Raw genomic sequence first — 27,581 nt, 5'->3', positions numbered from 1 at the left:
GAGAGAGATAGAGATAGAGAGAGAGAGAGAGAAAGAGAGAGAGAGAGAGAGAGAGAGAGAGTCAGCAAACTGAAATCTCATTTCTCGGGTGAGCTGACTCCTTTCTTCTGAGTAATGGTTGCTGGCAACTGGGCAAGGTAACAGGAGGGGCAGCGTGTGTGCATTTTATGCCCACCCCACCCCAAGATCAGTCGGCTCCGTCACTTACCTGCCTGTGCGCATCTCTGAGGTAGGTGTCATACCCAGTGCCCTCGACATGGTAGGATGACTTTGCTTCATCTGGTACTAAACAGAGGAAACTTAAAGGGAAGAAAGGCCACAGTGAGCAGAGTCTCCGCCTCAGTATCTAATACACTCAACCACAAAATACACTGCGAGCTTAGCCAGCTATAAATACAATGGAAACTTGAACAATCAAAGTATACATTGCTTTGTAAGGGTTTTATTAAAAAATAACTCTGCATGTCACACAAATCTAAAACAGACAATACTGTGTCACAATAATGGGTTGCTTTATCTATTAATCTCAAAAACTCGCTTTAAGTAACTGAACTTGAGATATTTTTATAAACTGTAATTTTACTTTTGAGCCAGATGCAATTATTTTATGTTACTTGCCATGATGTGGAATTCCCCTCTGTATGCTGTGAATACCATTGGTTAATAAAGAAACTGTCTTGGGCCTGCACAGAACAGACTAGAGATAGGCGGGGAAAACTAAACTGAATGCTGGGAGAAAGAAGGCGGAGTAGAGAGAAGCCACGTAGACACTGGACCTTTACCCAGTAAGCCATAGCCTAGTGGTGATACACAGATTAATGGAGATGGGCTAGTTTAGGATATAAGAGTTAGCCAGAAATACGCTTAAGCTATTGGCCAAATAGTACTGCAAATAAAATGGTTTCTGTGGGATTGTTTTGGAGCTGAGCATCCAAGAACTAACTAGCAGCCCCCTACAACATTGCAATGGTTTCTGTGGGATTGTTTTGGAGCTGAGCAGCAGGAACTAACTAGCAGCCCCCTACAACATTGCAATGGTTTCTGTGGGACTGTTTTGGAGCTGAGCAGCAGGAACTAACTAGCAGCCCCCTACAACATTGCAAGGGCCAGGCATGTCACTGGCAGCATTAAAAGCAAAGACACTAGAGAAAACTGCCATGAAAAAGATATTTTTAAAAAAATGTAAAAATACACAATGAAAAAAATAGTTCAACACTTAGCACACATGTGAAGTGAGAACCATTTGTCAGACTGGCGCTTGCCGATGCTACTGTCGGTGCTGGGGACGTGTGTGACGTCGTCTCTATTAGATCCCGGCACACTTAACCATTCTCCTCAGTTAATCTTTCCTTTCTTCAGTTGCTGTGCTAAGGCTCGTCTCAGAAGCAGACAGACTGTCCGGGGGCTCCTCCACTGGGCTGAGAGAAAATGACTTTTCTATGGATCTGGGTTTTCTCATGGCATCAACTGTGGCCCCAGCTGCCACCTGCTACACGACTGAGACAAAAAAGCTAACAGCACCTGCAAATACCGAAGTCACGGTGCACTCCTGTGACGGCCTAGGGCAGATCAATCACACCGTGACTCACCTGTTGACGATTTTATGGACTTCCGTCTTGCCATCATTTTTGGGGTGGTCTGGGCTGGCATGGGGTGAACTGATCCACTCTTGGTTTGGCAGAATGTTATCTGGTGAAATGTCAGTAAATAATGGATCTTCCTCCAGATCTCTACGTTTAATTTAATGATGTATAAAAAACAACATTTATTATGACATTTTCTAAACCAAAAGATTCTTTGCTAGTTTTTGAGAAATATTACATAAGTTTTCTAATACAAAGAAGCAATAATGTATTTAATATGCAAATTCCCACTTTACACTAACAATCTCCAGTGCCCACTGCTACTTTTGTTACCGGGCTCAAGGGGTAGTTAGCATCCCCCGGAATTTACCCACAAGGAAGCGGCTAGACTGCTGGGGAGAGCCGCCCCCAGACACTTACACGGCTCCGGCCACCAGCCCATTCTCCACCGCATCCTTATCTTCCGGGCACAAAGGCCTGTATTCCGTGTAGTTCCGTTCCTCCAGGTTTCTCAGGACCAAGTTGTAAAGAATGTGCTCGTTGGGCTTCTGCAGAAGATGCTCGAACAGCCTCAGGGTCATGATGCTTATCTGAAACCACAGCGACAGAAGCCGTGCCAGGGGTTGAAGCCACACAGAGAAACTCACTTGAAGGGTCACAAGCAGAGGCTAGTAAGGTGGCTTAGTGGGTAGAGGGCTGATTACCCAACTCCCGTCCTGGGACGCACATGGCAGAGGGGAAAACCGACTCCTGCAAGCTGCCCTCTGACCTCTACAGGTACACCATGACACACGCATGCCACCACCCCCAGTCCCCCTTCCACCCCCACCACCTCCTCCACCTCTACCATCACCAAATCAATCACAAGCGCGTTAGAAACACTTAGAGACTCTACGCCAGCCATGTTGCGCATGGCTTACCTCATCAGATATGTGATCACAATGCTCGATTAACCTATGTCTTAGGGGATGCCTGCCAATTTCCGACAGCGTTTCTGGCTCCCTCTGCTCTCCGAGGATAAAGGCCACCATCTCCTGAAGGAGGACGTCCGAGGTCACTTGTCGAACAATGCGATGCAGCAGAGCCGTCGATGTCAGGATCCCCATCTCGGAGCTAGGGAGGCAGATGGGTGGTCAGTGGGAGGAGTGACGGACAGCGACTACTCGACTACTCTACGGGAGAGGGCACTCACGTCTGCATCAGCTGAGGCTCCATGACACCGATGAAGAACCTTTCATGGATGGCTTTGGCGAGAGCAACAGCAGCAGTCTAGAACACAGCATGAACATCAACAAATCACCTTGGGCCTAAAGAGCACGTCTCTCACCAGAAGCCATATGGAGATGGGACCCAAATATGGGTGGGGCCTCAGCAAAGCAGTTGTTGGCTTTTATCCAGCCCCATTCCCCAAAACTAAAAAGATCAGGGAAAAAAATTCCCGTAACTAAATTTAGAGTAATTAATATCACCCCAAAGGGGAAAGCTGGAGGGGAGCCCCCCGCCTGCTGTCTGCAAAGCACTGCACGTGGGAGACACCCCTGCGCAGTGAGCGTCTGTAAAGTGTTGCACGTGACACTTAAGATACTTTTGGAAAAGTGATTCACATTTACTTAATAAGCACATTTTAAAGCTATCAACAAACAACAAAGAATTCAAACCTTTTGTGCTTCCTTGATGAGTTGATCACAATAATCAAACCAGGAAAGAAATGAAATTAAGGCTCGCTTCCCAGGGAACGCTGACGCATCCTCTTTATGACTATAGGAGTCCAACCTGCACGGCACGGAGAACAAACCTCAGATAAGTGTGCTCGCCAACCTGCACGGCACACAGAACCTCAGGTGAGCGTGCACGCCAACCTGCACGGCACAGAGAACCTCAGGTGAGTGTGCACACCAACCTGCACGGCACACAGAACCTCAGGTGAGCGTGCACGCCAACCTGCACAGCACGGCACACAGAACCTCAGGTGAGCGTGCACGCCAACCTGCACAGCACGGAGAACAAACCTCAGGTGAGCGTGCACGCCAACCTGCATGGCACAGAGAACCTCAGGTGAGCGTGCATGTCAACCTGCACGGCACACAGAACCTCAGGTGAGCGTGCACGCCAACCTGCACGGCACACAGAACCTCAGGTGAGCGTGCACGCCAACCTGCACGGCACACAGAACCTCAGGTGAGTGTGCACGCCAACCTGCACGGCACACAGAACCTCAGGTGAGCGTGCACGCCAACCTGCACGGCACACAGAACCTCAGGTGAGCGTGCACGCCAACCTGCACGGCACACAGAACCTCAGGTGAGTGTGCACGCCAACCTGCACGGCACACAGAACCTCAGGTGAGCGTGCACGCCAACCTGCACGGCACACAGAACCTCAGGTGAGCGTGCACACCAACCTGCACGGCACAGAGAACCTCAGGTGAGTGTGCTCGCCAACCTGCACGGCATGGAGAACAAACCTCAGGTGAGCGTGCACGCCAACCTGCACGGCATGGAGAACAAACCTCAGGTGAGTGTGCACACCAACCTGCACGGCATACAGAACCTCAGGTGAGCGTGCACGCCAACCTGCACGGCACACAGAACCTCAGGTGAGCGTGCACGCCAACCTGCACGGCACACAGAACCTCAGGTGAGCGTGCACGCCAACCTGCACGGCACACAGAACCTCAGGTGAGCGTGCACGCCAACCTGCACAGCACGGCACACAGAACCTCAGGTGAGCGTGCACGCCAACCTGCACGGCACACAGAACCTCAGGTGAGCGTGCACGCCAACCTGCACGGCACACAGAACCTCAGGTGAGCGTGCACACCAACCTGCACGGCACACAGAACCTCAGGTGAGTGTGCACGCCAACCTGCACGGCACACAGAACCTCAGGTGAGCGTGCACGCCAACCTGCACGGCATGGAGAACAAACCTCAGGTGAGTGTGCACACCAACCTGCACGGCACACAGAACCTCAGGTGAGTGTGCACACCAACCTGCACGGCACAGAGAACCTCAGGTGAGCGTGCACGCCAACCTCAGCACAGAGAACAAACTTCAGGTAAATGTGCACACCAATCTGCACGGCACTGGGTCAGTATGGGGCCAGGTGAGCACGCACATGGCCCTTTGTGCTTACAAGCAGAAAGAAGGCCCTGATGGTAGATCCCAATCAGAGGAGATTTAGGAGACACAGACGAGAGCTCTCTCTTCAGACAAAGCCACAGATCAGTTCCCTTCTTAAGTGGGAAACCATCAGACGGCCAGGGGTTTGGCCAGCGAGACAGTACAGGAGCAGGGAACGGAAGGTCTGCCAAGGCAGGCGGCCCTCTGCCCTAAGATGCCCTGTGCTCATGATGTCACCAAGTGCACCTGCCTGAAGGACACAAGCGAAATACAGCATGGGAAGACAAGAGCAAAGGGTAAACTTCAGGGGAAAAAAGGCAAATGGTTAAGTGGATTAGAGCATTAGGCTGGCCTTAAGTTGTACTTGATGGGTTTAGAACAAAAGGGGGTAATGAGCTGGGTGGGGAGGAAGGCACAGGTGATCTCAGGGGAGCCGGGAGAGGCCTGAATATGATCAAACACACTGTGTGAACTTCTCAAATAATATAAATACTTAATTTTAAAAAACAATGAAAATATTAGGCTGCTGGTAGACAGAAGCTTCTGAATAGTAGGTAATGTTACTTTTATCTTAAAACGACTCATAAATGTTACATAAAATTCATATTTTCTTAAAGATTTTTGTTTCTAATGTGTGTTGTGTAGAAATGTGTGTGAACACAGGCTCCCATGGGGGCTCGAGGAGTGGGTCCCTGGAGCTAGGATTATAGGCAGGTGTGAACTACTCCGTGTGGATACTGGGAGCCAAACTTGGGTCTTCTGCAAGAATAGTATGAGTTCTCAACTGTGAGTCGCCTTTCTTGGCAAAAAGTCATATTTTCTAATGAGAATAAAGTGAGTGAGTTTGAGAAGTGGAACTGAAGTAGGGGAGTCTACGGCACGGCCACAGGACCCCCAGACTGTCTAGTCTACGGCACGGCCACAGGACCCCCAGACTGTCTAGTCTACGGCATGGCCACAGGACCCCCAGACTGTCTAGTCTATGGCACAGTCACAGGACCCCCAGACTGTCTAGTCTACGGCACGGCCACAGGACCCCCAGACTGTCTAGTCTACAGCATGGTTACAGGACCCCCAGACTGTCTAGTCTACGGCATGGCCACAGGACCCCCAGACTGTCTAGTCTACGGCACGGCCACAGGACCCCCAGACTGTCTAGTCTACGGCACGGCCACAGGACCCCCAGACTGTCTAGTCTACGGCACGGCCACAGGACCCCCAGACTGTCTAGTCTACGGCATGGTTACAGGACCCCCAGACTGTCTAGTCTACGGCACGGCCACAGGACCCCCACTATCTAGGGCAAGGGAAAGTTACTAAAGGGCAGTCTCTCCTAGGTCAGGTAAAGCCGGAGGCAGAAGTGGGTGGACCAGAGTCCCAGGCCAGCCAAGGCTACACACTGAGAAATTGTCTCAAAAACAAAAGAAAACAAAAAGACCTCTTTTAAAGACTTCTGCTGTTAATATAATAATCAGTTGTTGATCTTGACATAAACCCTATACTGGGCAAAATAAAAGGAGCTGGACTCTGTAACCCCGGCTGTTCCCACACCATTTTGTCACCCCTAAGTGACAGAAACAAGGGTCACGGCAGAGCTAAATTTTCCAAACTAACATTCTCGTCACTGTAAAGCAGAGGTGGACTTTGGCACGCAGGCACACAGGCAGGAAACAGAGCGGTGCTTACCCCCAGTTCACTGCCTCCACAGTTTCAATATCCAAGGGATCCACCGACTGGGGAAGGGCCTGGTACAGGGAGGCGAGTCTGCCGGTCAGCAGCTCGCACAAGCAGGTGCTCTGAGCGAGGCACTTGGCAGCCGCAGGTTCTGGCAGACTCACCAGGAGCATCAAGCCCTCGCACGCTTTCACAGCTATCCGGCCGTCCTGAGAAAGAACACACGTGTTATTTGTGGAGTTAAACATGAAAGGATTCAGTGTGTTCCATTAAAGAGTAAATGCGTTTCTACTTTAGACACGTATTACTGTGACCATGTTGGGAGCGCAGGCTGGGACTCACAGGGCTCTTTGTCAGGGTCAACAGAGAATTCACTAAGTTGTAATCCTGTTTCGGCCGACTGTTGGAGGCCTCTGGCGGTGAGGTGACATTGAGGTCATCCAAGCTTGCAGACAGCTCATCCATCTGGTGAGGGGGCTCTTCCTCTGGCTCCGTGTGCCCCAACCCAGGAGCACGGGGCAGCTCCTGCAGCTGGTGGCCCTGGCTGCTGTCCACTGACAGGGGGTCCTGACTTTTGGGGACATCATCTGAGATGACACTCAGAGTTCCTTTGGAAGCCAGCGACTTGGACTTGTTCTGAAAAGGAACGTGTGTCTGTGAGGGCCATGGTCAGGACAGACGTCACGCTGCATGGGGAGGCCCTGCTCAAAGGAACAAAACCTAGATCACATCGAAATGCCCCTCTCCCCTTCCTCTCTGGTGTGCTGGGGGTCGAGGCTGGCGCCTCACTCGGGCTAGACACGCTTTCTCCATCCTCCTCTGAGCTACACCTCAGATGTCGATTTGGGGTTAGGGTGGCGCTGATGGGGAACACGAGGTCCCCAGTGCTGCGCTGCTGTGTGGCACGGCCCATCCTTTCCTGAATATTTAGTTGTGGCTCAGGCTAACCCTGAACCCACTTTGTAGCCGGGCAGGTCCTGAAATGGCAACCTTCTTCCGCCTTAGCCGTTAAGTAGTCTGCTAGCAGCTGCTATAACCGACCTGTGCCATGAGGCCCAGCTTGGATTTTTTTGGGATAAGCATTCCAGGTGCCTAATTAAAGTGGTAATAAGCATTACGTCAGAAGATGTACAGACTCAAACCACATTTTAGATGGGTCTCACAGTCATACCAAGTTACTGACTCGCCACACTACACGCATTTGACTCTGACCACATCATGAGCAACGTTAGCCATAACCACCTGACTACTGAGAGTTCCTAGCTGCAGTTTAGTAACTAAGTTATCACAGATACATCAGGTCAGTTCTGTTGGGGAGGGTGCAAAACCTCAAAAGTTCAAAGGTTGCCAGCATTAGACTTGAGGTTTCTAAAAAATCCTCACGTTTTCTTTAATTTGCTAACAACTTTTTCTAAGGATTCTCAAAATCTCAACCTCTGCTTAGAACATAAGAAACCTCCCCGAGCATGGTTTTAACTGTGCCGGAGGAGTCCACTTGCTTGCCTAATCCCCACATCCAGACACAAACAGATTCATAAGTTTCAAGGCAACTATGTCTTGCTTCCTATTTGACATAGAACAGAAATCAAATTATTCACAAGGCAAAGTTCCCCTGATGCGAGCCTCACCACAGGGTTGATAGGAAAGGCTGAACCGACTACTTCCCAGGCGCCTTCATCGGACACCATGGCCACTGCTGGGTGAACAGCACTAGCCCGACCTTGAGAGAGATGAGCCCATGGCTCACAATTCAAACAGCCCCATGTAGTCAACGACTTGCCAACTGCCTACAAAACCACAACTCTTCTACATGCATGTAACCCCAGCAGACGCCTGCAATGGCCGGTTACACGGACAGGTTTCAGATGCACTGGAGAGCTGCAGAGTAGTGGGTGGTGACACTCGCTACTGTCCACATCAGGGCATAAAGCTCTGTCGCCAGGGTCAATCAGCCGGGAGTTAAGCTTTGTTTGTTGTAAGAAGCTGTGCAGACCCAAAGACTGACAAGGCAGAACCACTGTCCTCAGAAGTGAACTGACCAACAGGAGGACATCAAAGGCATGTCAAGTCAGTAATTCCAGAGCTGGGGGGGCTGTGCCCGCACTCACTATGATCTACTCACTTCAGGTCAGTAATTCCGGAGCTGGGGAGGCTGTGCCCGCACTGACTACCATCTACTCAGGTCAGTAATTCCAGAGCTGGGGGGGCTGTGCCCGCACTCACTATGATCTACTCACTTCAGGTCAGTAATTCCGGAGCTGGGGAGGCTGTGCCCGCACTGACTACCATCTACTCAGGTCAGTAATTCCGGAGCTGGGGAGGCTGTGCCCGCACTGACTACCATCTACTCAGGTCAGTAATTCCGGAGCTGGGGAGGCTGTGCCCGCACTGACTACCATCTACTCAGGTCAGTAATTCCGGAGCTGGGGGGGCTGTGCCCGCACTCACTACCATCTACTCAGCACCACGCGCTACACTGAATAAAGCAGACCTGGGTTTTAAACGGAAATGCTCCTATGAAGACAGGTGTGTCAAGTACATTTCATGACCAACACACACAAGCCCACAGACTTCCTCTGGTCCATGTAATCACAAGACGAATTTCAAGGATTTTCAGGTATGTTTTGGGGGAAATCCATCTAAAGTACACTAAGTGTCTAAGAAAATATTAGAAAAAAAAAAGAACTTTGAAAAGAAAAATCTCAGCCAGGAGTCATGGTTCACACTTGAAATCGGAGCTTGCAGGGGTTGAGAGAGGATTTCTGCAAGTTCAAGGACAGCCTAGGGCTGTACTGAGACTGCTAGGCCAGGATGGGCTACACAGGAAAGAAAACCAGCCAGGCACGCAGGCGGAGGCAAAAAGAGTGCCTAGTCTACACAGCAAGTTCTGGGCCAGCCTGGGCCACATAGTGAGCTCCTGTCTCAAAGCACAAGCAAGGTGAAGAAATCCCACAGGGAGCCAAACTAATCTATTTCTTATCAAACATTCAGAACAAAAGACCTATAATGCAGTTCTAAGTAACCTATCTTTGGAAATCCAAATTCTTGACTAACAGAACTATTTTGATGCAAACTTGAAAAAGAAGACAATAAGGGCACATATTAACAGAACACAGGCATTTCATGGCCCTGGTACTACACACAGAATTAAATCCAGCAATTCTGCAGCGATGCTGCTTGTCGGCCTCCAGGAACGGTGTGGATTATTTATTCAACAACAGAAGACAAAGCAACACATCAGAACGGCAAACACTGAGAACGTCCCGATGCCCTGAGACAGTGGGCACTGGCACACGCTGCCGGCAGAGGGCTGATCACAAAGCCACTTTCCCTCAAGGATGTCACTGCTAGGAAAAGAATGGGACAAGGCATGGCTAAGTCATTAAAATGGCTGTCTCTAAGCACAAGGGCTTCAGCTGAGATTCCCAGCACCCACCACGGGGGCTCACCCTTGCACTAGGCAGGTGGAGACAGAAAGACCAGACAGTCTACAGTCTATCCCAACTGGTGACCTCCAGTTTCACGCGCACATGCACACAATATGCAAACATACATTTTTTAAAAATCTACAAAAAAATTAAAGGAAAACAGTGAACAAAAGCAGAAAGTAGACACAATTTATTTCCCTTTTTAAAGCTGTAAATAAAATTTAAAACATCAATTAAAACAGACCACGGCTATAAAAATAGTACAAAACATGGCAGCCGTGCAAAAGAAAAGCGAAGCTGTCGGTAGCTGGAGATGCTGTGCAGCCTGCCCCTCTGCACCTGCTGTTCCCCCCACGACTCCCCAGCGCAGCGCATTCCCTGAAATTCCCCTTCCACGGAAACTTCAAGTTGAAAGAAACACCGATCTTAAATGAAAACTACTTCTGCAGGCAGAACGTGCAGGCCTGGGCTGCCCCGGGGATTGCACCTCAGTTTCCACAAAGAGCTGCAAGTCCGAGACTGTGGCATACCTCCAGAAAGAAGTTGACCAAGTAGGGATCCTGTTTCAGCTTCGCGCAGACGATGCAGAGAAACTGGATCTCTTCGTTTTCCGTCGGTGTGGCAAGCACCTCGCCACACAGTCGGATTAATTTCTGTCAAAACAGTTTTTAAAGTTTAAAATTCTCATTGTGATATTGCGGAGGTAAAGCAACAAGAAAACGTATAGAACTTTACGGAGAAGTATAAACATGGCGAGATAAAAGAAAAACCAATGTCTGTTAATTTTTATGCTATGAGAACAATATCCTCCATTATTCTTACTCCTAGAAAAACAATACAAAATGACTTGTATACGGGATCCAAGAGCTTTTATCCTGCAGTCAGGGGGGTGCGTACCTGCACCGGCCTGTGAACGTTGATGTGCGGAAGCAGGGGCTGCCGGATTCTGCCCAGAAGCTTGGTATAGAAGAGTAAAACCTGCTGCTTCATCCCCGGAGGACACTGGGCACAGACAGACAACACACGTGAGTGTTCACAGGACAGACTATGTCTGTCAGCACAGCCCCCCTCAAAGACATGCCAGTGACCAGTTAGTGACTTTGCCATGATAAAAATTTCCATTCATAGCCATGACTGGCATTCTAGAAACACAATTATACACCTGAGACCATACGTGGCACATGGGAGCACGGCCTCAGGTGATTACACACCAGGGTGAGCAGGCACTGTGGAGACTAGCATGCTCAGGCACCATCAGGCTGGTCACTGCTGGGACAACACAGGCCCATGCGGGCCGACTCCCTGCCAGACCAAGGGCAGATCTCTTTACTTAGAGCAATGAGCAGTTTATAACAAATGCATGGATATTAATAAAAAGGCATCTTCTGCATTGACTTCTTTATGCTAACTGCCAAGATATTTGGATTACAAGTACTATAAAGAACATCACTAGGACATTCTTAGAGCACGCCAGCTACTGAAAGGCAGAAATCCTGACACACACTCTGGATTAAAAGAGCGTGAGTCATATGCTCTGTAATAAAGCAGATGACACTGCCTACATTCAGTTAGAACAGTCGTGCGCATGTGTATGCCCACGGATCATCACAGACACGCTACATGGAAACAGGCAAAATATAATCCTTAGCACAATGGTATTTTTAGGGTAACAACTACCTTATGTTATTCAGATAAAATGCTAACAATATTTATAATCACTTATATCAGAAATAAGCTTATGAGTGGTACAATTACTAGCATCCTGCTAAAACATCCAACTAATTTAGTATGATAAAAGCGCACATTCTAAAGAATGGGGGCAAGGGAACATAAGACGGCTCAGGCTATCAGATCTGCTTCTTAGGGAAGAGTGTGCTTAGCTCAAATGCACTTAGCTGGGGCATTACACCCTTCGTTAAAAATAAATTGTCTTTAATATGATTTACACTATGTGGAATTATAATACCATCATCTCATTTAGTCTCTTACATCGCAGAAATTCCCAGAACCACTGAGGTTTCGGCTGGAGGAGGTCTAGCATCACTTCCAGCCGCCCGAACTGCAGTTCACACTGGGGAGTCGGTGTGCAGCGGGCAGCCTTCTGGCGCCTGTAAACACCATGGTGTCCACACCACGACAAAACCAGAGGACACATTTCTCGGAACATGCCTCTGTGGCTAAGGATGCATGAACTTGAAGCTTCTGTGGTAAAACGACCACGTTACATTATAACTAATATTATATCTAATATTATAACATAAGCTTTTATGTTATAATATTAGATTTGCAAAGATTTTTCAAAACTCACTAGGCCCAACATTTGCATTACATCACTGAGTGATTCAGGGACTGTGGGGATAACAACGATGCTCCCTTTCAGGACCACGACCTCTTCCGGCACGACTGTCCTCCCTGACTGTGAGCTCATGGGCTGGAGTTCACCCTGGGATTCTAGGCAGCTAAGCAGGAGTGCGGTCCTGAGCAGCAGCAGCTCCGCTCTCTCTGTGCACAGGACACAGGACTCCCCCATCTCCCCAGTCTCAGGCCCAGCAGTACCACGTGCCATTCCTGGCTCCGCCCTTGAACTGTGCACCTGGAGCTTTGCCTGTATCACACGGGGTGGGTCAGGGGCTTACGTCAGCTTTCCCTAAGGTGTACAATGTTTCCAAGATCTTGTGATGGAGCAGGTACTCCATACATGGTCCCGTCTCTCCAGACTCTCGCTCATTTTCCTCTTGCACCAGTATGTCCAACATCTGCTCCAGGTGGGACGGAATGTTCGTATCCGTCACGGGGGCTTTATCATCTAAACAATAGAAAAATTACATCATTACTCAGAAAATTTCTTAAACTTCCTGTGTGCGACTACATTACCCTCCTTCCTGCCTCCATCCCAACTCTGACTGAATGGAGTTCTGAACCACACGTCTGAGGCATGCTCACAGCATGTCTGTCTTTGTTAGCATGACACGGTCAAGCTGTGACCCACAGCTTGGAACATACTGTCAGTGAATGTTCCTCCGTTATCATTTGGAAATGGTCTCTGAAAGGCAGAACCCAACCTCTGTCTCCTCTTGTCCACTGCTCCTAAATTATTAACTTTCCTGTGACCCCTGCACACACTTCTGCCTGCAGTGCCTCTGCTCGTCTACTCAGGAGCTCAGCTCCCTTAGAGCCCAGGTTAGACCCTGCTCCCTCCAACTCCCTGTCTCTCCATCCTCCACCTGTCCCAAGACTCTCCCCGACTCAGACTGCATCTGTCCCGCACTAACGAATGTGCACACTTGCTTCTGCTACGAGATAGAGAAAAAAATCCCTTAAAGCAAGAATGTTTAAATCCTTTAAAGCAAGGCCTTAAGGCCAAAGAAGGAAAAGTAAAATTACAAAAGCTGACAGTAATATTAAATGTGGCTTGTCTCAAAAGAGAAACCTCTGCAGGTCAGCGGCTAAACACAACTGCACTCAGTGCGTGTAAACTGACCTTACATCTGGGGGCCACACCCCGGCCACCACTGACTGCAGAGTTGCTTCTGCACCTCAGCACCACAGATCACACACGCAAAGGAGACTACGCGGCCCAGATGGGCTAAAGTACAGTTTGCTAATCCTCAAGCTAATCGAGCCAAGCCCTTCTCCTTACTGATCAGAACAGGAGCAACAGGAGATAACACAGGACAAGTGGGGTCTACTCCTGGCTGCTGGGCTTTCTGCCTTGTTTACATGGGAGAACCATCCACTGTCTCCCAAGGCTAAGTCCCCACTTCAGTGCTAATTCTCTCCTTCCTACGTAGTGACGACGCTCGCCAACAACCCAGTCTGACTCTGGGATTTGCCCTTTCCTCTACTGGATTCTCTGAAACCTATCTTACATCTTCCGTCTGTCTCTCCACCCGTTTCTTTTTAAATGCTGGTGCTGGATGCTGGTGTTGGATGCTGGTGTTATGGATGCTGGTGCTGGATGCTGGTGTTGGATGCTGGTGTTGTGGATGCTGGTGCTGGATGCTGGTGTTGGATGCTGGTGTTGGATGCTGGAGTTGTGGATGCTAGTGTTGGATGCTGGTGTTGGATGCTGGAGTTGTGGATGCTGGTGTTGGATGCTGGAGTTGTGGATGCTGGTGTTGGATGCTGGTGTTGGATGCTGGAGTTGTGGATGCTGGTGTTGGATGCTGGTGATGGATGCTGTAGTTGTGGATGCTGGTGTTGGATGCTGGTGTTGGATGCTGGTGTTGTGGATGCTGGTGTTGGATGCTGGAGTTGTGGATGCTGGTGTTGGATGCTGGTGATGGATGTTGGAGTTGTGGATGCTGGTGTTGGATGCTGGTGTTGGATGCTGGAGTTGTGGATGCTGGTGTTGGATGCTGGTGATGGATGTTGGAGTTGTGGATGCTGGTGTTGGATGCTGCAGTTGTGGATGCTGGAGTTGTGGATGCTGGTGTTGGATGCTGGAGTTGTGGATGCTGGAGTTGTGGATGCTGGTGTTGGATGCTGGAGTTGTGGATGCTGGTGTTGGATGCTGCAGTTGTGGATGCTGGTGTTGGATGCTGCAGTTGTGGATGCTGGTGTTGGATGCTGGTGATGGATGCTGGTGTTGGATGCTGGTGTTGGATGCTGGAGTTGTGGATGCTGGTGTTGGATGCTGGTGTTGGATGCTAGTGTTGGATGCTGGAGTTGTGGATGCTGGTGTTGGATGCTGGAGTTGTGGATGCTGGTGTTGGATGCTGGTGTTGTGGATGCTGGTGCTGGATGCTGGAGTTGTGGATGCTAGTGTTGGATGCTGGTGTTGGATGCTGGAGTTGTGGATGCTGGTGTTGGATGCTGGAGTTGCGGATGCTGGTGTTGGATGCTGGTGTTGTGGATGCTAGTGCTGGATGCTGGAGTTGTGGATGCTAGTGTTGGATGCTGGTGTTGGATGCTGGAGTTGTGGATGCTGGTGTTGGATGCTGGAGTTGTGGATGCTGGTGTTGGATGCTGGTGTTGGATGCTGGTGTTGGATGCTGGTGATGGATGCTGGAGTTGGATGCTGGTGTTGGATGCTGGTGTTGGATGCTGGTGATGGATGCTGGTGTTGTGGATGCTGGTGTTGGATGCTGGAGTTGTGGATGCTGGTGTTGGATGCTGGAGTTGTGGATGCTGGTGTTGGATGCTGGTGTTGGATGCTGGTGTTGGATGCTGGAGTTGTGGATGCTGGTGTTGTGGATGCTGGTGTTGGATGCTGGAGTTGTGGATGCTGGTGTTGGATGCTGGAGTTGTGGATGCTGGTGTTGGATGCTGGTGTTGGATGCTGGTGTTGGATGCTGGAGTTGTGGATGCTGGTGTTGGATGCTGGTGATGGATGCTGCACCGAACTCGTGCCAGGCAAGTGCTCTACCACTGAGTTATCCCCCCCCATCCTAGGACCTTACATCTTTCCAAGTAATTAAAACATTTCCGGGGTTTTGGGGAGGTGGCTCAGTGGGTAATGTGCTTTCCATTCAAGCACAAGGACCGAGTCCAGATCCCCAACACCCACGTAAAAGCCAGTAGTCTGGGGAGAGAAAAGTCGGGTGGACCTCAGGAACTCACTAGTCGGCCAATCTAGCAAATCCATCAGCTTCGGCAACAGACAGTGTCTCAAAAAGTAAGGTGGAGACGGTCAACGAGATGGAAGAACAGGCGAAAGTGCTTGCTGTGCCTGATGACCCGAGCCAACCCCGGGAGAGAGCCAACTCCACAGAGCTGTGCTCTAGCGCTACACATACACCAAGGCATGCTTATTCATATGCATTGCACACACACGCACATGCACACACACTACACACATATACATCACACACACTACACACATATATATCACACACTGATACACTACACACATCGCACACATATACATCGCACACACACACATACACACACTACACACATACACTACACACACGCACACTACACACATATACATCACACACACGCACATGCACTACACACATATACATCACACATACTACACACATATACACTACACAAAACACACATATACATCAAACACACACGTGATGTGAGAGTGTCATATATCAATCTGTTGATTTCATTGGTTAAGCAATAAAGAAACTGTTTGGCCCTGTGGGTGGAGTAAACAGAACAGAATGCCGGGAGGAAGAGGAAGTGAGGTCAGACCCGACAGCTCTCCTCTCCGGAGCAGACGCAGGAGAGACGCCATGCCCAGCTCCCAGGCAGACGCACGTGATGAAGCTCCAACCCAGGATGGACTTAGGCTAGAATCTTCCCGGTAAGCGCACCTAGGGGCGCTACATAGATGATTAGAAATAGGCTAAATTAATATGTGAGAATTAGCCTAGAAGAGGCTAGATAGGAATGGGCCAAAGCAGTGTTTAAAAGAATACAGTTTCCGTGTAATTATTTTGGGTAAAGCTAGCCGGGCAGGCGGCTGGGTGTTGAGGACGCAGCCCCGCCGCCGCCCCCTTATTACTACAAATGGCGCCCACGTGATGGACTAAACCCACTTAAAAAACCTGAGAAGGCTTAAAAATAATGGAGAGAGAGTTTAACACAGATTTTTGCTGTTTGTTCGTGGCATGCCATAGAGAGATTTCGTGATTCGGCAACAGCAGCAGAAAAAACGCTGTGTCATTTCAAAGCATGGCTTCCTGGGGCTGTGCTGCCAGTGCAAACTCTGGCTTTATGTTTGTGTTCCCGCTTGGGATGGGAAGGAGAGTGCTCTGAGACCTTGACGATGACTCAGAGCTCCCCGCCTGCTCCTGGGCAGAAGGCAGAATCAGGCTTAGGCAGGCGGAAGAGCATGGCGGATTTCTGCTGCCATACAGAGACGTGTTTTCAGACTGCGCAGTGCTCTGCGTGTCAGATTTGGATGTAACTTGGATGAAAAGAATTTCTGTGCTGCATGCTCAGTCTCAGAATTAAAGTGCTGAGTGCCGCTCCTCCTACCTGGTAGCCCCAGAGCTAGCACAAAATGGTACGTCCTCCATTTTGAAATTTTCCTGACTCAGCTTCAGCTGCAAATCCCTGCAGCTCATTAAGAGGTCCTGCCACGAAACACTTAAACGGTGGTGACGAAAAGCTGAACACATGCTTTTCGGTTTTCAGCAGTAGCAGGAAAAAAGCTGCGCCGTTTAAAAATGCCAGCTTTCTGGGCCACCCTGCCAGGGCAAACTCTGACTGTTTGAGGCAGGAGGGCCAGCTACCGAGAGAGGACTTGAGTGTTGTCTGTTGTAGCTAGCTGGCTGGTAGGGACCTTGAAACGCCAGGTGTGGCTATAAACGTGGCTACAGCCAGTACCTCAGCCACGAGGCTGGAAAGCTAAGGAATGAGCTACATCTAGCCGGCAAAGCCAAGCCTTTAGTCCTACTGAGATTGCTTGGTAAATTAAAGCCTCATGTGGTCAGAAAAGGAGAGAGACATACAGTAAAAAGAGAGATTCAAAGACAAAGAAAATTTTTAAATGATTTAAAGTGTGTTAAAAATATATGCAGACTAAAAGTTAAAATTCTTAAAGTAAACCTCTGTGACTTCAAGGTGTGGTAGCACACGCCTTTAATCCCAGTGCCTAGAAGGCAGAGATGAACAGATCTCTGTGAGTTCAAGGTGTAGTTGCAAACACCTTTAATCCCAATGCCTGGGAGGCAGAGACAGGCGGATCTCTGAGAGTTCAAAGACAGCCTGGTCTACAGATATATGCTCAAAAAGCAAAAAGTTAACCTAGAAATGTCACAGCTTAGATTCTTAAGCGCCTAGTGATTTAAAGGCATAGATCAAAAGTGCTCCTGGATAGTAAAAAATTGCAGATTCACAATAGGACAGATTCAGACCACTAAATGAGTTACACTGTTGGATGAATGTACGTTGGCTTGGGAGAGAGAAGAAAAAGAATATAGAGAATAAAGTTAATGGTTTAAAAAGAAAAAAGTAAAAGTAAAGTCTTTAAAGAGACAGAGTACAGATAGTTATAGATATAAATAAAAATAAGCCGCGTAAAGATGGAAAATGCACAGAGAGTCTGGATTATGTACATTGTGTTTTCTTTAAAATTTTTGACTGTGAAGGAACTAATTTCAGAGAGACATTTCATTATATGGGCTGCCAGGTGGAACCAGAATGGATATCATGAGGGTATGACTTCAGAATTTGGGTCTAAGGATATGATGCTTTGGAGAGAGTCTTCTTTTGTTTTCACAGAGGATCAGACCTTGTGGATTGCATTTATTCCGATTTGGTATGATGGACCACGTCCTCCTGAAGGTTTGCTGTGAACATCTTCAGAAAATTGCTTTGCTCAACTGCCAACTGAGATGAAACTAGCACACAGGTTATACCATAAAAGACCTAATTAACGATGCCCCCATTCAGCAGGAAGCAGTTTGGAGAGAAAAAACTGCGCCCATGTTCCCAAATATAGTTTATAAATGTTCCTTTACATTTAAAGGGGGATATGATATAGACATGAATAATTTGCATTAGTATAGATTTTGCTTTATTGATAGAGATTTACGGTCAATTTTGTTATATGTATAAATGTTTCTGATGTAACTTTTACTTGATAACTGTTTTGTTATATGTAATTTTGCTATGTTAAAGTTAAAGCCTTCCTTTTTTTGTTTAAACAGAAAAAGGGGAAGTGATGTGGGAGTGTCATATATCAATCTGTTGATTTCATTGGTTAAGCAATAAAGAAACTGTTTTGCCCTGTGGGTGGAGTAAACAGAACAGAATGCCGGGAGGAAGAGGAAGTGAGGTCAGACCCGACAGCTCTCCTCTCCGGAGCAGACGCAGGAGAGACGCCATGCCCAGCTCCCAGGCAGACGCACGTGATGAAGCTCCAACCCAGGATGGACTTAGGCTAGAATCTTCCCGGTAAGCGCACCTAGGGGCGCTACACAGATGATTAGAAATGGGCTAAATTAATATGTGAGAATTAGCCTAGAAGAGGCTAGATAGGAATGGGCCAAAGCAGTGTTTAAATGAATACAGTGTCTGTGTAATTATTTCGGGGCATAAACTAGCCGGGCAGGCGGCTGGGGTTTTGGGGACGTAGCCCCGCCGCTGCTCCATATTACTACACACACGCACACATACTATACACATACACACATATATATCACACACACATATACATCACACACATATACACTACATGCACACACACTACACACACACACATACAAGGGGGGACGGACAGGAACCGAGGGGGATGGAGGGGGACGGGAAGAGAGAGACTGAGAAACTAACTGACCAATTTTTACAAATATAAAAAGGGTGGAGTGACTAAAGGTGCCAGGTGTGGTCTCGGTCCCCACCCCGCTCCCTCCCATCCTGGGTCTCCTCATGGGGGTGAACCACAACTGTCCATCTATTTTCTACCCATTTCTCCGAGCTTCATCACTGATCATCTCAAGGACACCTGTATGGGGCCGGCCGGACGCATCAGCAGGTGGGAGCACCCAGTGAGGGTCTCTCCAGACAAACGTGACCAAGAGGCAGTGTTGTCTTCTCAGCACTGAAGTAGCCACCTGCCCCCCCTCCCCTGCATACAAGCTCTGTTAGGACAGAGCTGCAGGGGCTGCTGCGTGTGCAAGACAGTTACTCCGTCCCCGCTGCCCAGAACAACGACAACATAGGAGACGCTCCAAAGGGACATTGAGAATGTCCCTAAGAGAGGAGTCAAAGGTAAAACTGTTTAAAGTTAACAATAAAGTAACTGAGAACTCATCTTGAAGCAGATCGTAGGCACGCATGTTCCTTACCTGAAGTTTCTATGTAGTAATGGGTGATCGCCTTCCAATGATAAACAAAATCTTCTTGTAATGGAAGAGACGGTGCGAGCTGCAAACACAGCAGACCAGACGTGTGAGAGGGAGGCACCACATTAAGGGGCAGACTTGAACTCAGATTATCAAATACAATCAAAATGAGTTGAATCCGAACAAGTAAAATGATTTACTAAGAAGAAAGCCACCTTTATCAATACTATTACTAAACTACCCCACAGCCAACTTTCCCCCAGCTGCTGTTATCGCATGGACTCAGGCGACTAAACCAAAACGACGCGATATCGCGAAACAGCATTACTGATAGCCAGAGGTCTGCGTACCTGGGACTTTGGAAGGGGAAAGGGTGATGAGCAGCTGGCAATCACTTACGCATCAGCACAGCAAACATGAGCGCTGCCAACGTCATAATCAGATTAAACTGCTTCTTACTTCCCCTGGCTTTCTGATGTAAATCTTTTTCTTTGTAAGCCTAGGTCAGGCAGTGTATATTTTTAGGAAAATAACTACATGAACAAGACATAAAGTCTACAAAATGTGTTAAACGGCAAGCTTTGAGAGGCACTTTCTAAGTTTTAAGGGCAGAATTATAGCACTAGCCACCTTGCCGCAAGCCGACCAGCATTAGGGAATGCGTGTTAAATGGAAGAAAGGCAGACGTGGCTACTCCTCTGACTCCGGGCTCTTTTGCTAGAAAGGGGTGGGGGTGGAGGGACAGAGAGGTGGGGGACACTCTAGAGGTGTCATTGACTTCTGACCACGGTTGTGCAGGGTAGAGGTTTCTATCCTGAGAACCCAAGTCTGACGGGTAAACTGCCATTTCATGCCCGGCCTCTAAGTGCCAAGAGTGTCCAACACTGTGGCCAGCAATCTTCTACAAAGCTCACGCTTGACAAGGCAGCAAACTGAGCACGCATGCACACACACGAACATGAACATGCATGCACATACTCAATCATGTCCTAAGAAGTCTTAAATTCTGTGCTGGCTGCAGGCTGGGGACAGCCACCCAACGACCTGCAGGCAGATCTCTCCTAGCTTCCACTTGTTCCGCGATGACCTTTGGTTTCCCAGCCAGCGACCTTGTAGTTGACAACTCTGTCAACACAATTTCTCAACTCTTGTGCAACTTACGGGTAAAGTCACAGACATGCTAAGTGGCTCAATCCACCAGGTGAAACACATTTATGAAAAGAAACTGGATAAGAATTTCACACCATCACTGGTTTCTTCAAGCTGATTCTTCCTACACTGGCCTGTGTGCAGAGATCTTGACCAAGAAAGTAGAACTACCCAGGGCCACCGTGAAGGAGCGAACAAGCAGTCAAACTTTACTTACTTGTGTGGAGTTAAATTTACTAAAAATGAAGCAGACACAGGAGGAAATGAGATGTGTTTAATGCAGTAACAATTCGACCTTTTAGGTGGTGACAGTGTCCCTCCTCCAGCTTCTCCCCAGCAGTGGCACACAGCAGGCTGGAGGCTTTGCCAGTTGTGTATGGGCAGCCTTGCCACAGAATACCAGCAAATCCCAAGCAGGATGGCGCTATTACCTCGGTGCTGGAGGGAGGGAAACCGTGGAACTATTCTGAATCGCCAATAACTCAGATGAGTAACAATCTCATTCAAACATAAATAAATTCTTACTTTGTGAGACTACAGTGAACTTGTCTTTTCTGCTACTAAGATGCAAATGACCTGTTACCATTGCATAAAAACATCTATCCTTTGACAGGAATGGTGACTCAGCTCCAGGAGACTGTAATTTAATGTTTTAGTATTCGGAGATTAAATTCTCAAAACTCTCATCCCAAATTGCCAGGTTACCTATCTGTGACTTCTGTTCTCCTACCTGGGACTTCCTGTTCTCCTATCTGTGACTTCCTGTTCTCCTACCCAGGACTTCCTGTTCTCCTATGTGGAAGCTCCTCCTCTTCAGGAAGTTTTCCCTCTCCACTCTGAGGCTTCCTCCTAGCCTCAACCCCAACCTTTCCCACTGTTTAACCTTCTCTCCCTTAGGCCGGATCTGGACAAGGGCCGGGGTGGACCCATCCCTTTCATCATTTAGACTCCTGGTTTCAACTCAAGGATGGAGCCGAATCAGCACCAAAATACTCATTCCATGAAAAACGGGCGGCCCAGTCAGTGACAGTTGATGTGTGGACTTGCAGGCCAGCACTGCACTAGCCAAGCACATTATCGAGTCTACTCACTGGCAAACTGAGGTCAAACCGAGGGCCTGGCAGAGGCAAATGCTCCACCGTCAGGCCACACCCCTAGCTCGCTTTTCACTTTCTGGTGTTGCAGCAGTGTCTCACTACATATTCCAGGCAGGCCTTGAACTTGCAATCTTCCTGCCTCCGCTTCTTGAGTGCTGGGATTACAGACGTGCGGCCCCCCAGGCACCCAGCCTAAAATGCTGTTAAACTCTCATTCAGAGTTCCTCTTTTGCTCAAACTCCCATCAGAGACCAAAACACCGGTCAGCTGACTTGCCTTAGGTAACAATGCTTTCTGCTAGGAACCTGGACTTTGTCCAACATGTCCAATATGCAAAAGAACTTCCATCAACAAACTGGACAAAACTTTGTGGCCACAACCTCTGCTTTAAAGATCTACAAAATGCACATCCTAAAAGATTCTACCCCAAACTGTCTTTGTTCTGTTGTTTGTTTTTGTTTGAGACAAGGTCTCTTGTAGTCCCAGCTGGCTTCAAACTCACTGTGTAGCTGGCCGTGAGTTCCTGATCCTCTGGCTTCCAGCTCCTAAGGGTTGGGATCACAGCATGTACAATCCACCTCTGGGTTTGCCCTGTTTTTAAGACAGGGTTTCATGGTACAGCCCAGGCTTGCCTAGCTCTCACTCAGGAAGGTCTCAGAGAGACAGGTGCGAGCTACCACATCTGCCGCCAAGTTCCTTAACACCCTCCCTCCCTTTGCTGCGTCTCTACTACCTAGTTCTAGTCTTAGCCCCAGAGAACCTTCCCCAACTACACCTAAGATCAGTTTCCTTCTTCCTACAGCCCCCAGCCGGTGGAAGCATTGTCAACCAGGCTCCACACAAAGCTCCCCTACGCACCTCATTTACCCTCCGCAGCAATCCGGGGCATCTACTCACTCCCACAGCACATCCTTGTGTGTTCTGTACAGTATGACGTCCCAAGTGTTTAGCCAGTGGGCACTGGGAACCAAGATGCAGACATTCCATCTTCACCCTGGCACTTAAAAGTCTCGCTCTGTGAGGAAGCGACTCGAGTTGGGCTGGGAAAAGAAGCCCCAGGATGGAGTCGTTCTCTAGAACTGGTGGCCACTAGGCAAGCTGTTGAAGGGGGGCAGAGGATCAAGGCCCAGGTTCAGTCCCCAGTATGGTGCATGGGTGGATGCGGTCCCCAACAACTGCCTATTAACTGTACTTGGAAAACACTCATTCCATTCTGTAGGATGACTTCCACTGCACTGGTTAAAACAGGTAAAAGGTCATAAAGGGAAACTTCCACTGTGGTACCCCCGCAGCACCTGGCCCTCGGCAAACACTACATGGGAACTGGCAAATAGTCTAGTCTAACCTTAGGACAGGCTCATCAGAGCTGAGACATGCGGCACCTGGCTAACGACACGTTCATTCCCGCGACTCTTCCTGACAGACCCATGCAACATGAGAGGAGCATCCTTTGGGGAAAAGGAGGTAAGAGTCACATTCCGCGCTTGGCTTCTCTCCTACCCTTATACTGTGTCTATCGGCTTAAAACACATTTATGAACGTGAAGCTTTGAAAATATCTTCTTCTATCCTCCTCTGTGTGGTTATTGGCAAGTGAGGGGAAACCATTTAAATATGCATGCCAGGTATGAGAGCACGCTCCTGTAATCCCAACTACCTGGGGGCTGAGGCAGGAGGACCACAAGGTTGAGGACAGCCCAGGCAACTGAATGAGACCCTATTTCAGAATAAAAATGTGAAGGCTGGAGAGATGGTTCAGTAGTTACGAGTACTTGTTGCCCTTGCAGAGAACCGGGTTTGGTTCCAGGGACTTTGGCATCCTTTTCTGACCCTGATAGGCACCTAGCATACACTCGGTTCATATACATACAAGCAAGCAAAACTCTCACACATGAAAAAAGTAAATCTAAAATATATTAACTTAAACATATATTTAAAAGTTTAAAAGGGGTAGGTACTGAGATGATCCCGCAGTCAAAGACAGGTGCTGGTGTCTGACCACCTGTGTTTGATTCCCCAGGATTCATATGGTAAAGGGAAAAATGTCCCCAGACTTGCCCCCATCAAGTGCTGTGGTCTCTCTCTCTCTCTCTCTCTCTCTCTCTCTCTCTCTCTCTCTCTCTCTCTCTCTCTCACGCGTGCATACACACATATGCATGCACTCACTCAAAAAAAAAAAAAGCCATGATAAAAATGTTCAGAAAAGGTCAGGGGTGGGTAGAAGCCTGGTACGGAGCTCCCCTAACATTTACCAAGGCAGGCCCTGGGTTAAATCCTCAACACCAGAAACTAAACAGAAAACAAAGCACCAGCCTGAGGTCCCAGATCTTGGGGGAGGGGGGCAGAAAAATCAGGAGTTCAAGGTCATCTTTGGTGACTTCGTAAGTTTGAGGGCCCTGACTCGAAACCAAAACAAAGCAAAACAAAAAATTCAAACTCCTTATCTAGATGAATATATATCTGATCAACCTTTAAAAAAATATAGAAGGCTTATCTGACTGCTATGGACACTTGGACACCCTATCACTAGGAGGCCAGGTAGGGCAGCATAGTTCTGAAGATGCATGCAATGAGAGGTCCAGTCACACGCAGGCCTGGGATTCCCTCCCAAGTCTGCAGAACCCTGATGAGTCTATGCACTGGAATGCTGCACCAGAACATAAAAAGAGAAAGAAAAAGTCAACAAATTATGGGATGGGAAGACTTGTTTATGGATAAAAAAAAGTGAAAAAGTCAATGAGTAACCAGGAACTAATCTTGGGTTAGGAAACATTCAGCTACCAAAGGATGGCTTATTTACCATTATCTAAGAGTTCTTTCCCAGGAGAATGTTGAAGGGGGCATAAAAAATATTCTTCATGGGATGAAGTCTATTATTCTATAATTCCAGCCCTAGGGCAAAGGAGGAAGATCTACAAATTTACAACTCTAATTGTTTGCTGACCCTAAAACTCACCGTGGTATTTGATTTTTTTTGTTTAAAAAGATAATGTGAATTTGAAAGTGATTAGGTCATTCTCAACGTAAGTTCAGGGCCAGCCTGGGCTACCTGAGACCCTATCCCAACAAAAAAGCAGAGCAGAACCAGCTGGATTTCGGGAGCTGTACTTTCTCTTGGTAAACCGTGTGGGTGGCAGCACAGCTTAGAAACCAGCATTGAGCAAGCGGACTTGACATTTTTTCCAGGGGCCAGACATTTCTCCCTGGACTAGGCCAACCTAGTGAACTCATTCCCCTCACTGACAGAGACACTGACTATTACCTAGCCAGTCTCTCTCAGGTAATTTGGCAGATGTTAATGATACGTGCAATTATAAAAAGATTACAAAGTTAGAAAACACAGGCCTCAGGACAAAAATGAGCTAGGCTTGGGGATGTGCGTAGAACTTAACACTCTAGAGGCTAAGGCAAGAAGTTCAAGGCCAGTCTGGGAAACTTGGTAACATTCGATCTCAAAAAAATAAAATACAGTAGGAGAGCTTCTGCCTAGAATATGACAGGCCCCAGGGCCTAACCCACGTAACTTATTTAATTCTTTCTAATTTATCATTACGTTTGATGACTCTTTAAAATCTAAAGTATAATTCAAAACATCAATATAACTGTTCTTAAAACTTTTAATTATTTTACGAATGCAGACTGACTCTATATAAAGCAGGAAATGCAAGCGTCTCACAGCCCTGTCCTTTGCCACCTGTGTCAATACAGCTCCTCTCCCTCTTTCTTTCTTGGTCTGATGTGTCACCAAGGGGGGAGGGGAGGGACAAAACCAAAGTACCTAAATTCCATATACTACATAACTAAAATTCACAATTCTAATTTTGTTAGCTGACCCTCAACATCACTGTGGTATTTTTTTTCCTCTCTTTAAAAAGTAGAGTTTAGTTGAAAGTGTTATTATCTTTCTCAACATGTAAAGAAAATGTCCTCTTAAAAATGAACACAGTAACTTTCTTCACACAAAGTAACACTCAACCCAAAATAAGCAAGTTTAAAATAAAGCCGTGTTGAGCACCGGCAAGGTATTCTCCTTCTGGGTTGTTCAGGTCTGTCAGGAGGTTTGTGTAAGGTCCCTCTGTGCGTTTAAGACCGGCCTCAAAGTACAGCGGTTGCAGGCTGAGCCAAGAGCGTCCGGGAAGCGCAATATTAGACAAGAAAGGGGAAACAGATGGTGTGAGCCCGGCGATCGCGGACCTGCAAACTCCAGCAGATCCATCACCCAGGTCCGGCCGAGGTGGGCCGCCGGGCCCGAGCAAGCAATCACCGGCACCGGCGTCACCCTGGCCCGCGGGCCCACCCGCACGAAAGCCAAAGCAAGCCCAGCCCACCGGCGCCGCCGTTCTATTGTCTTGCACAGCGACGGCCCGGAGGCCCGGGAGGTTAACGGCCCGGAGGCCCCGGGAGCCGCCCGGTTCGGGGCGGGAGGGCAGAGGCTGCGGTGGGGAGGAGCGCGCAGGCCTCCCCGCAGCTTCCCCCGCGCCCCGCAGCCCGGGCGGCCGATCCCCGCCACCCCGCACCCCGCGCGGCCTTACCGCCTCCACGGCGTGCTGCAGGATGGACGTGAGCTTGGAAAACATCCTGTCCCGGGACTGCAGCAGCTTCTCCCGGGACGACCTGGAGAGCTCCTCGATGCGCCGCCGCCGCCCCTGCTGCGGCTGCCCGGGCCGCTCCAGAGTGAAGGCGGGTGCGGGCGGGGAGCTGAGGACGGAGGCCGAGCGGGAGGCGCGGCGGCTCGGGGAGCGCGAGGGGCGCGGGGAGCGCGGCGGGCGGCTCCGAGGACACTCGGCTGGGACTCGGGGCCCCTTGGAGCTCGACGGTGGCGGTGGCAGTGGCGGCGGCGGCGGCAGCGGACACGGTGGCAGGAGGCTCGGGCTCTTCCGGCAGCGCTGCCCGCCGCGTCCTGCAGGGGGCGCCGGTGCGGCCCGGGGAAGCCGAGGCCTCCGCTGCCTGCGGCGCGGGACGTGGGGCGGGGCGCGCAGAGGCGGCGGCGGCGGCGGCGGCTGCGGCGGCGGGGAGGGCGGGGCCGGCGCGGTGCACCGGGAGCTGCTCGAGCTCGTCTCTCGGTGAGCGGCGCAGGGAGGGGGTTTTGCAATGACACGTTGACATGGTGCTTACGTGTGCACCTTACGGGGGCGGGGGCAAGTTGGGAAGGCCGCTAGGGAAATACCGGCATCCCTAACGCCAGAACGACCCGCCGAGGCAGGTGGGGGGAAGAAAAGAGTCTGCCGGACTGTAAAATAGCGTTTTATCAAAACCGGAAGTTCCGAGTGGACACGTGGGACGAGGGTTCGGTTAAATAACTCAGGATAGTGCCTTGCACCGTTTCAGTGTGTTCCTGGAAAAGAATCTTTAAGATGCCTCAGACCGATGAGTGGAGTGGGATAAGCACCGAGCCGGAGGCTTCCTAAAACACTGTGTGTACATCAATGTTGAATCCTAGAGGAAACACTGATTTCGACTGGACAATTTTAATTTGGTTGATGGAACTTCTGAACAATCCTGGTGAACTTTGCTTTAAGCTGATGTTAGCATTTCACCGAGAGGATCGATCAGGACGTTCTGGATTAGAGGAGTCTATTTCTCATAACCTTGGGTGAAAACACCTATTTATAGTAGAATTCTTTGAACAGAGGACAGGAAGGGCAGAATAGCCGGGTTAAGAAGCCGGGCTCTGGAGCTGGGTGCCTGCTGGGGTCCAACTCTGCCACTCTTGGGCGTAGGGTCCACGGATTTTCACAGACTTCCCTTGTTGTTGTTATAATATTAATAACCATCTAGAG

General features: G+C 49.0%; 1 protein-coding gene across 1 annotated transcript in view; it reads right to left on the bottom strand.

Annotated features, from left to right (window-relative positions):
* The window catches only part of Fhip2a (FHF complex subunit HOOK interacting protein 2A), a 32,468-nt gene extending 5,949 nt beyond the window's left edge, over positions 1-26,519 (bottom strand). The window contains exons 1-13 of the mRNA XM_075974525.1: positions 26,334-26,519; positions 19,560-19,638; positions 12,444-12,613; positions 10,705-10,809; positions 10,338-10,460; positions 6,722-7,015; positions 6,392-6,588; positions 3,242-3,356; positions 2,776-2,852; positions 2,504-2,696; positions 2,004-2,173; positions 1,590-1,730; positions 209-299 (exon numbers count right to left, since the gene is read on the bottom strand). Of these exons, the coding sequence (XP_075830640.1) occupies positions 209-299; positions 1,590-1,730; positions 2,004-2,173; positions 2,504-2,696; positions 2,776-2,852; positions 3,242-3,356; positions 6,392-6,588; positions 6,722-7,015; positions 10,338-10,460; positions 10,705-10,809; positions 12,444-12,613; positions 19,560-19,638; positions 26,334-26,378 (1,800 nt within the window). The 5' untranslated portion in view covers positions 26,379-26,519. The remainder of the gene's footprint in view (positions 1-208; positions 300-1,589; positions 1,731-2,003; positions 2,174-2,503; positions 2,697-2,775; positions 2,853-3,241; positions 3,357-6,391; positions 6,589-6,721; positions 7,016-10,337; positions 10,461-10,704; positions 10,810-12,443; positions 12,614-19,559; positions 19,639-26,333) is intronic.
* Positions 26,520-27,581: the final 1,062 nt, after the last annotated feature.

Source organism: Microtus pennsylvanicus, chromosome 5, assembly GCF_037038515.1.
Source record: "Microtus pennsylvanicus isolate mMicPen1 chromosome 5, mMicPen1.hap1, whole genome shotgun sequence".
In the NCBI taxonomy this organism is placed as follows: Eukaryota; Metazoa; Chordata; class Mammalia; order Rodentia; family Cricetidae; genus Microtus; species Microtus pennsylvanicus.
The sequence above is the reverse complement of the archived record's forward strand: the minus strand, read 5'-3'. Positions and strand labels throughout refer to the sequence as shown.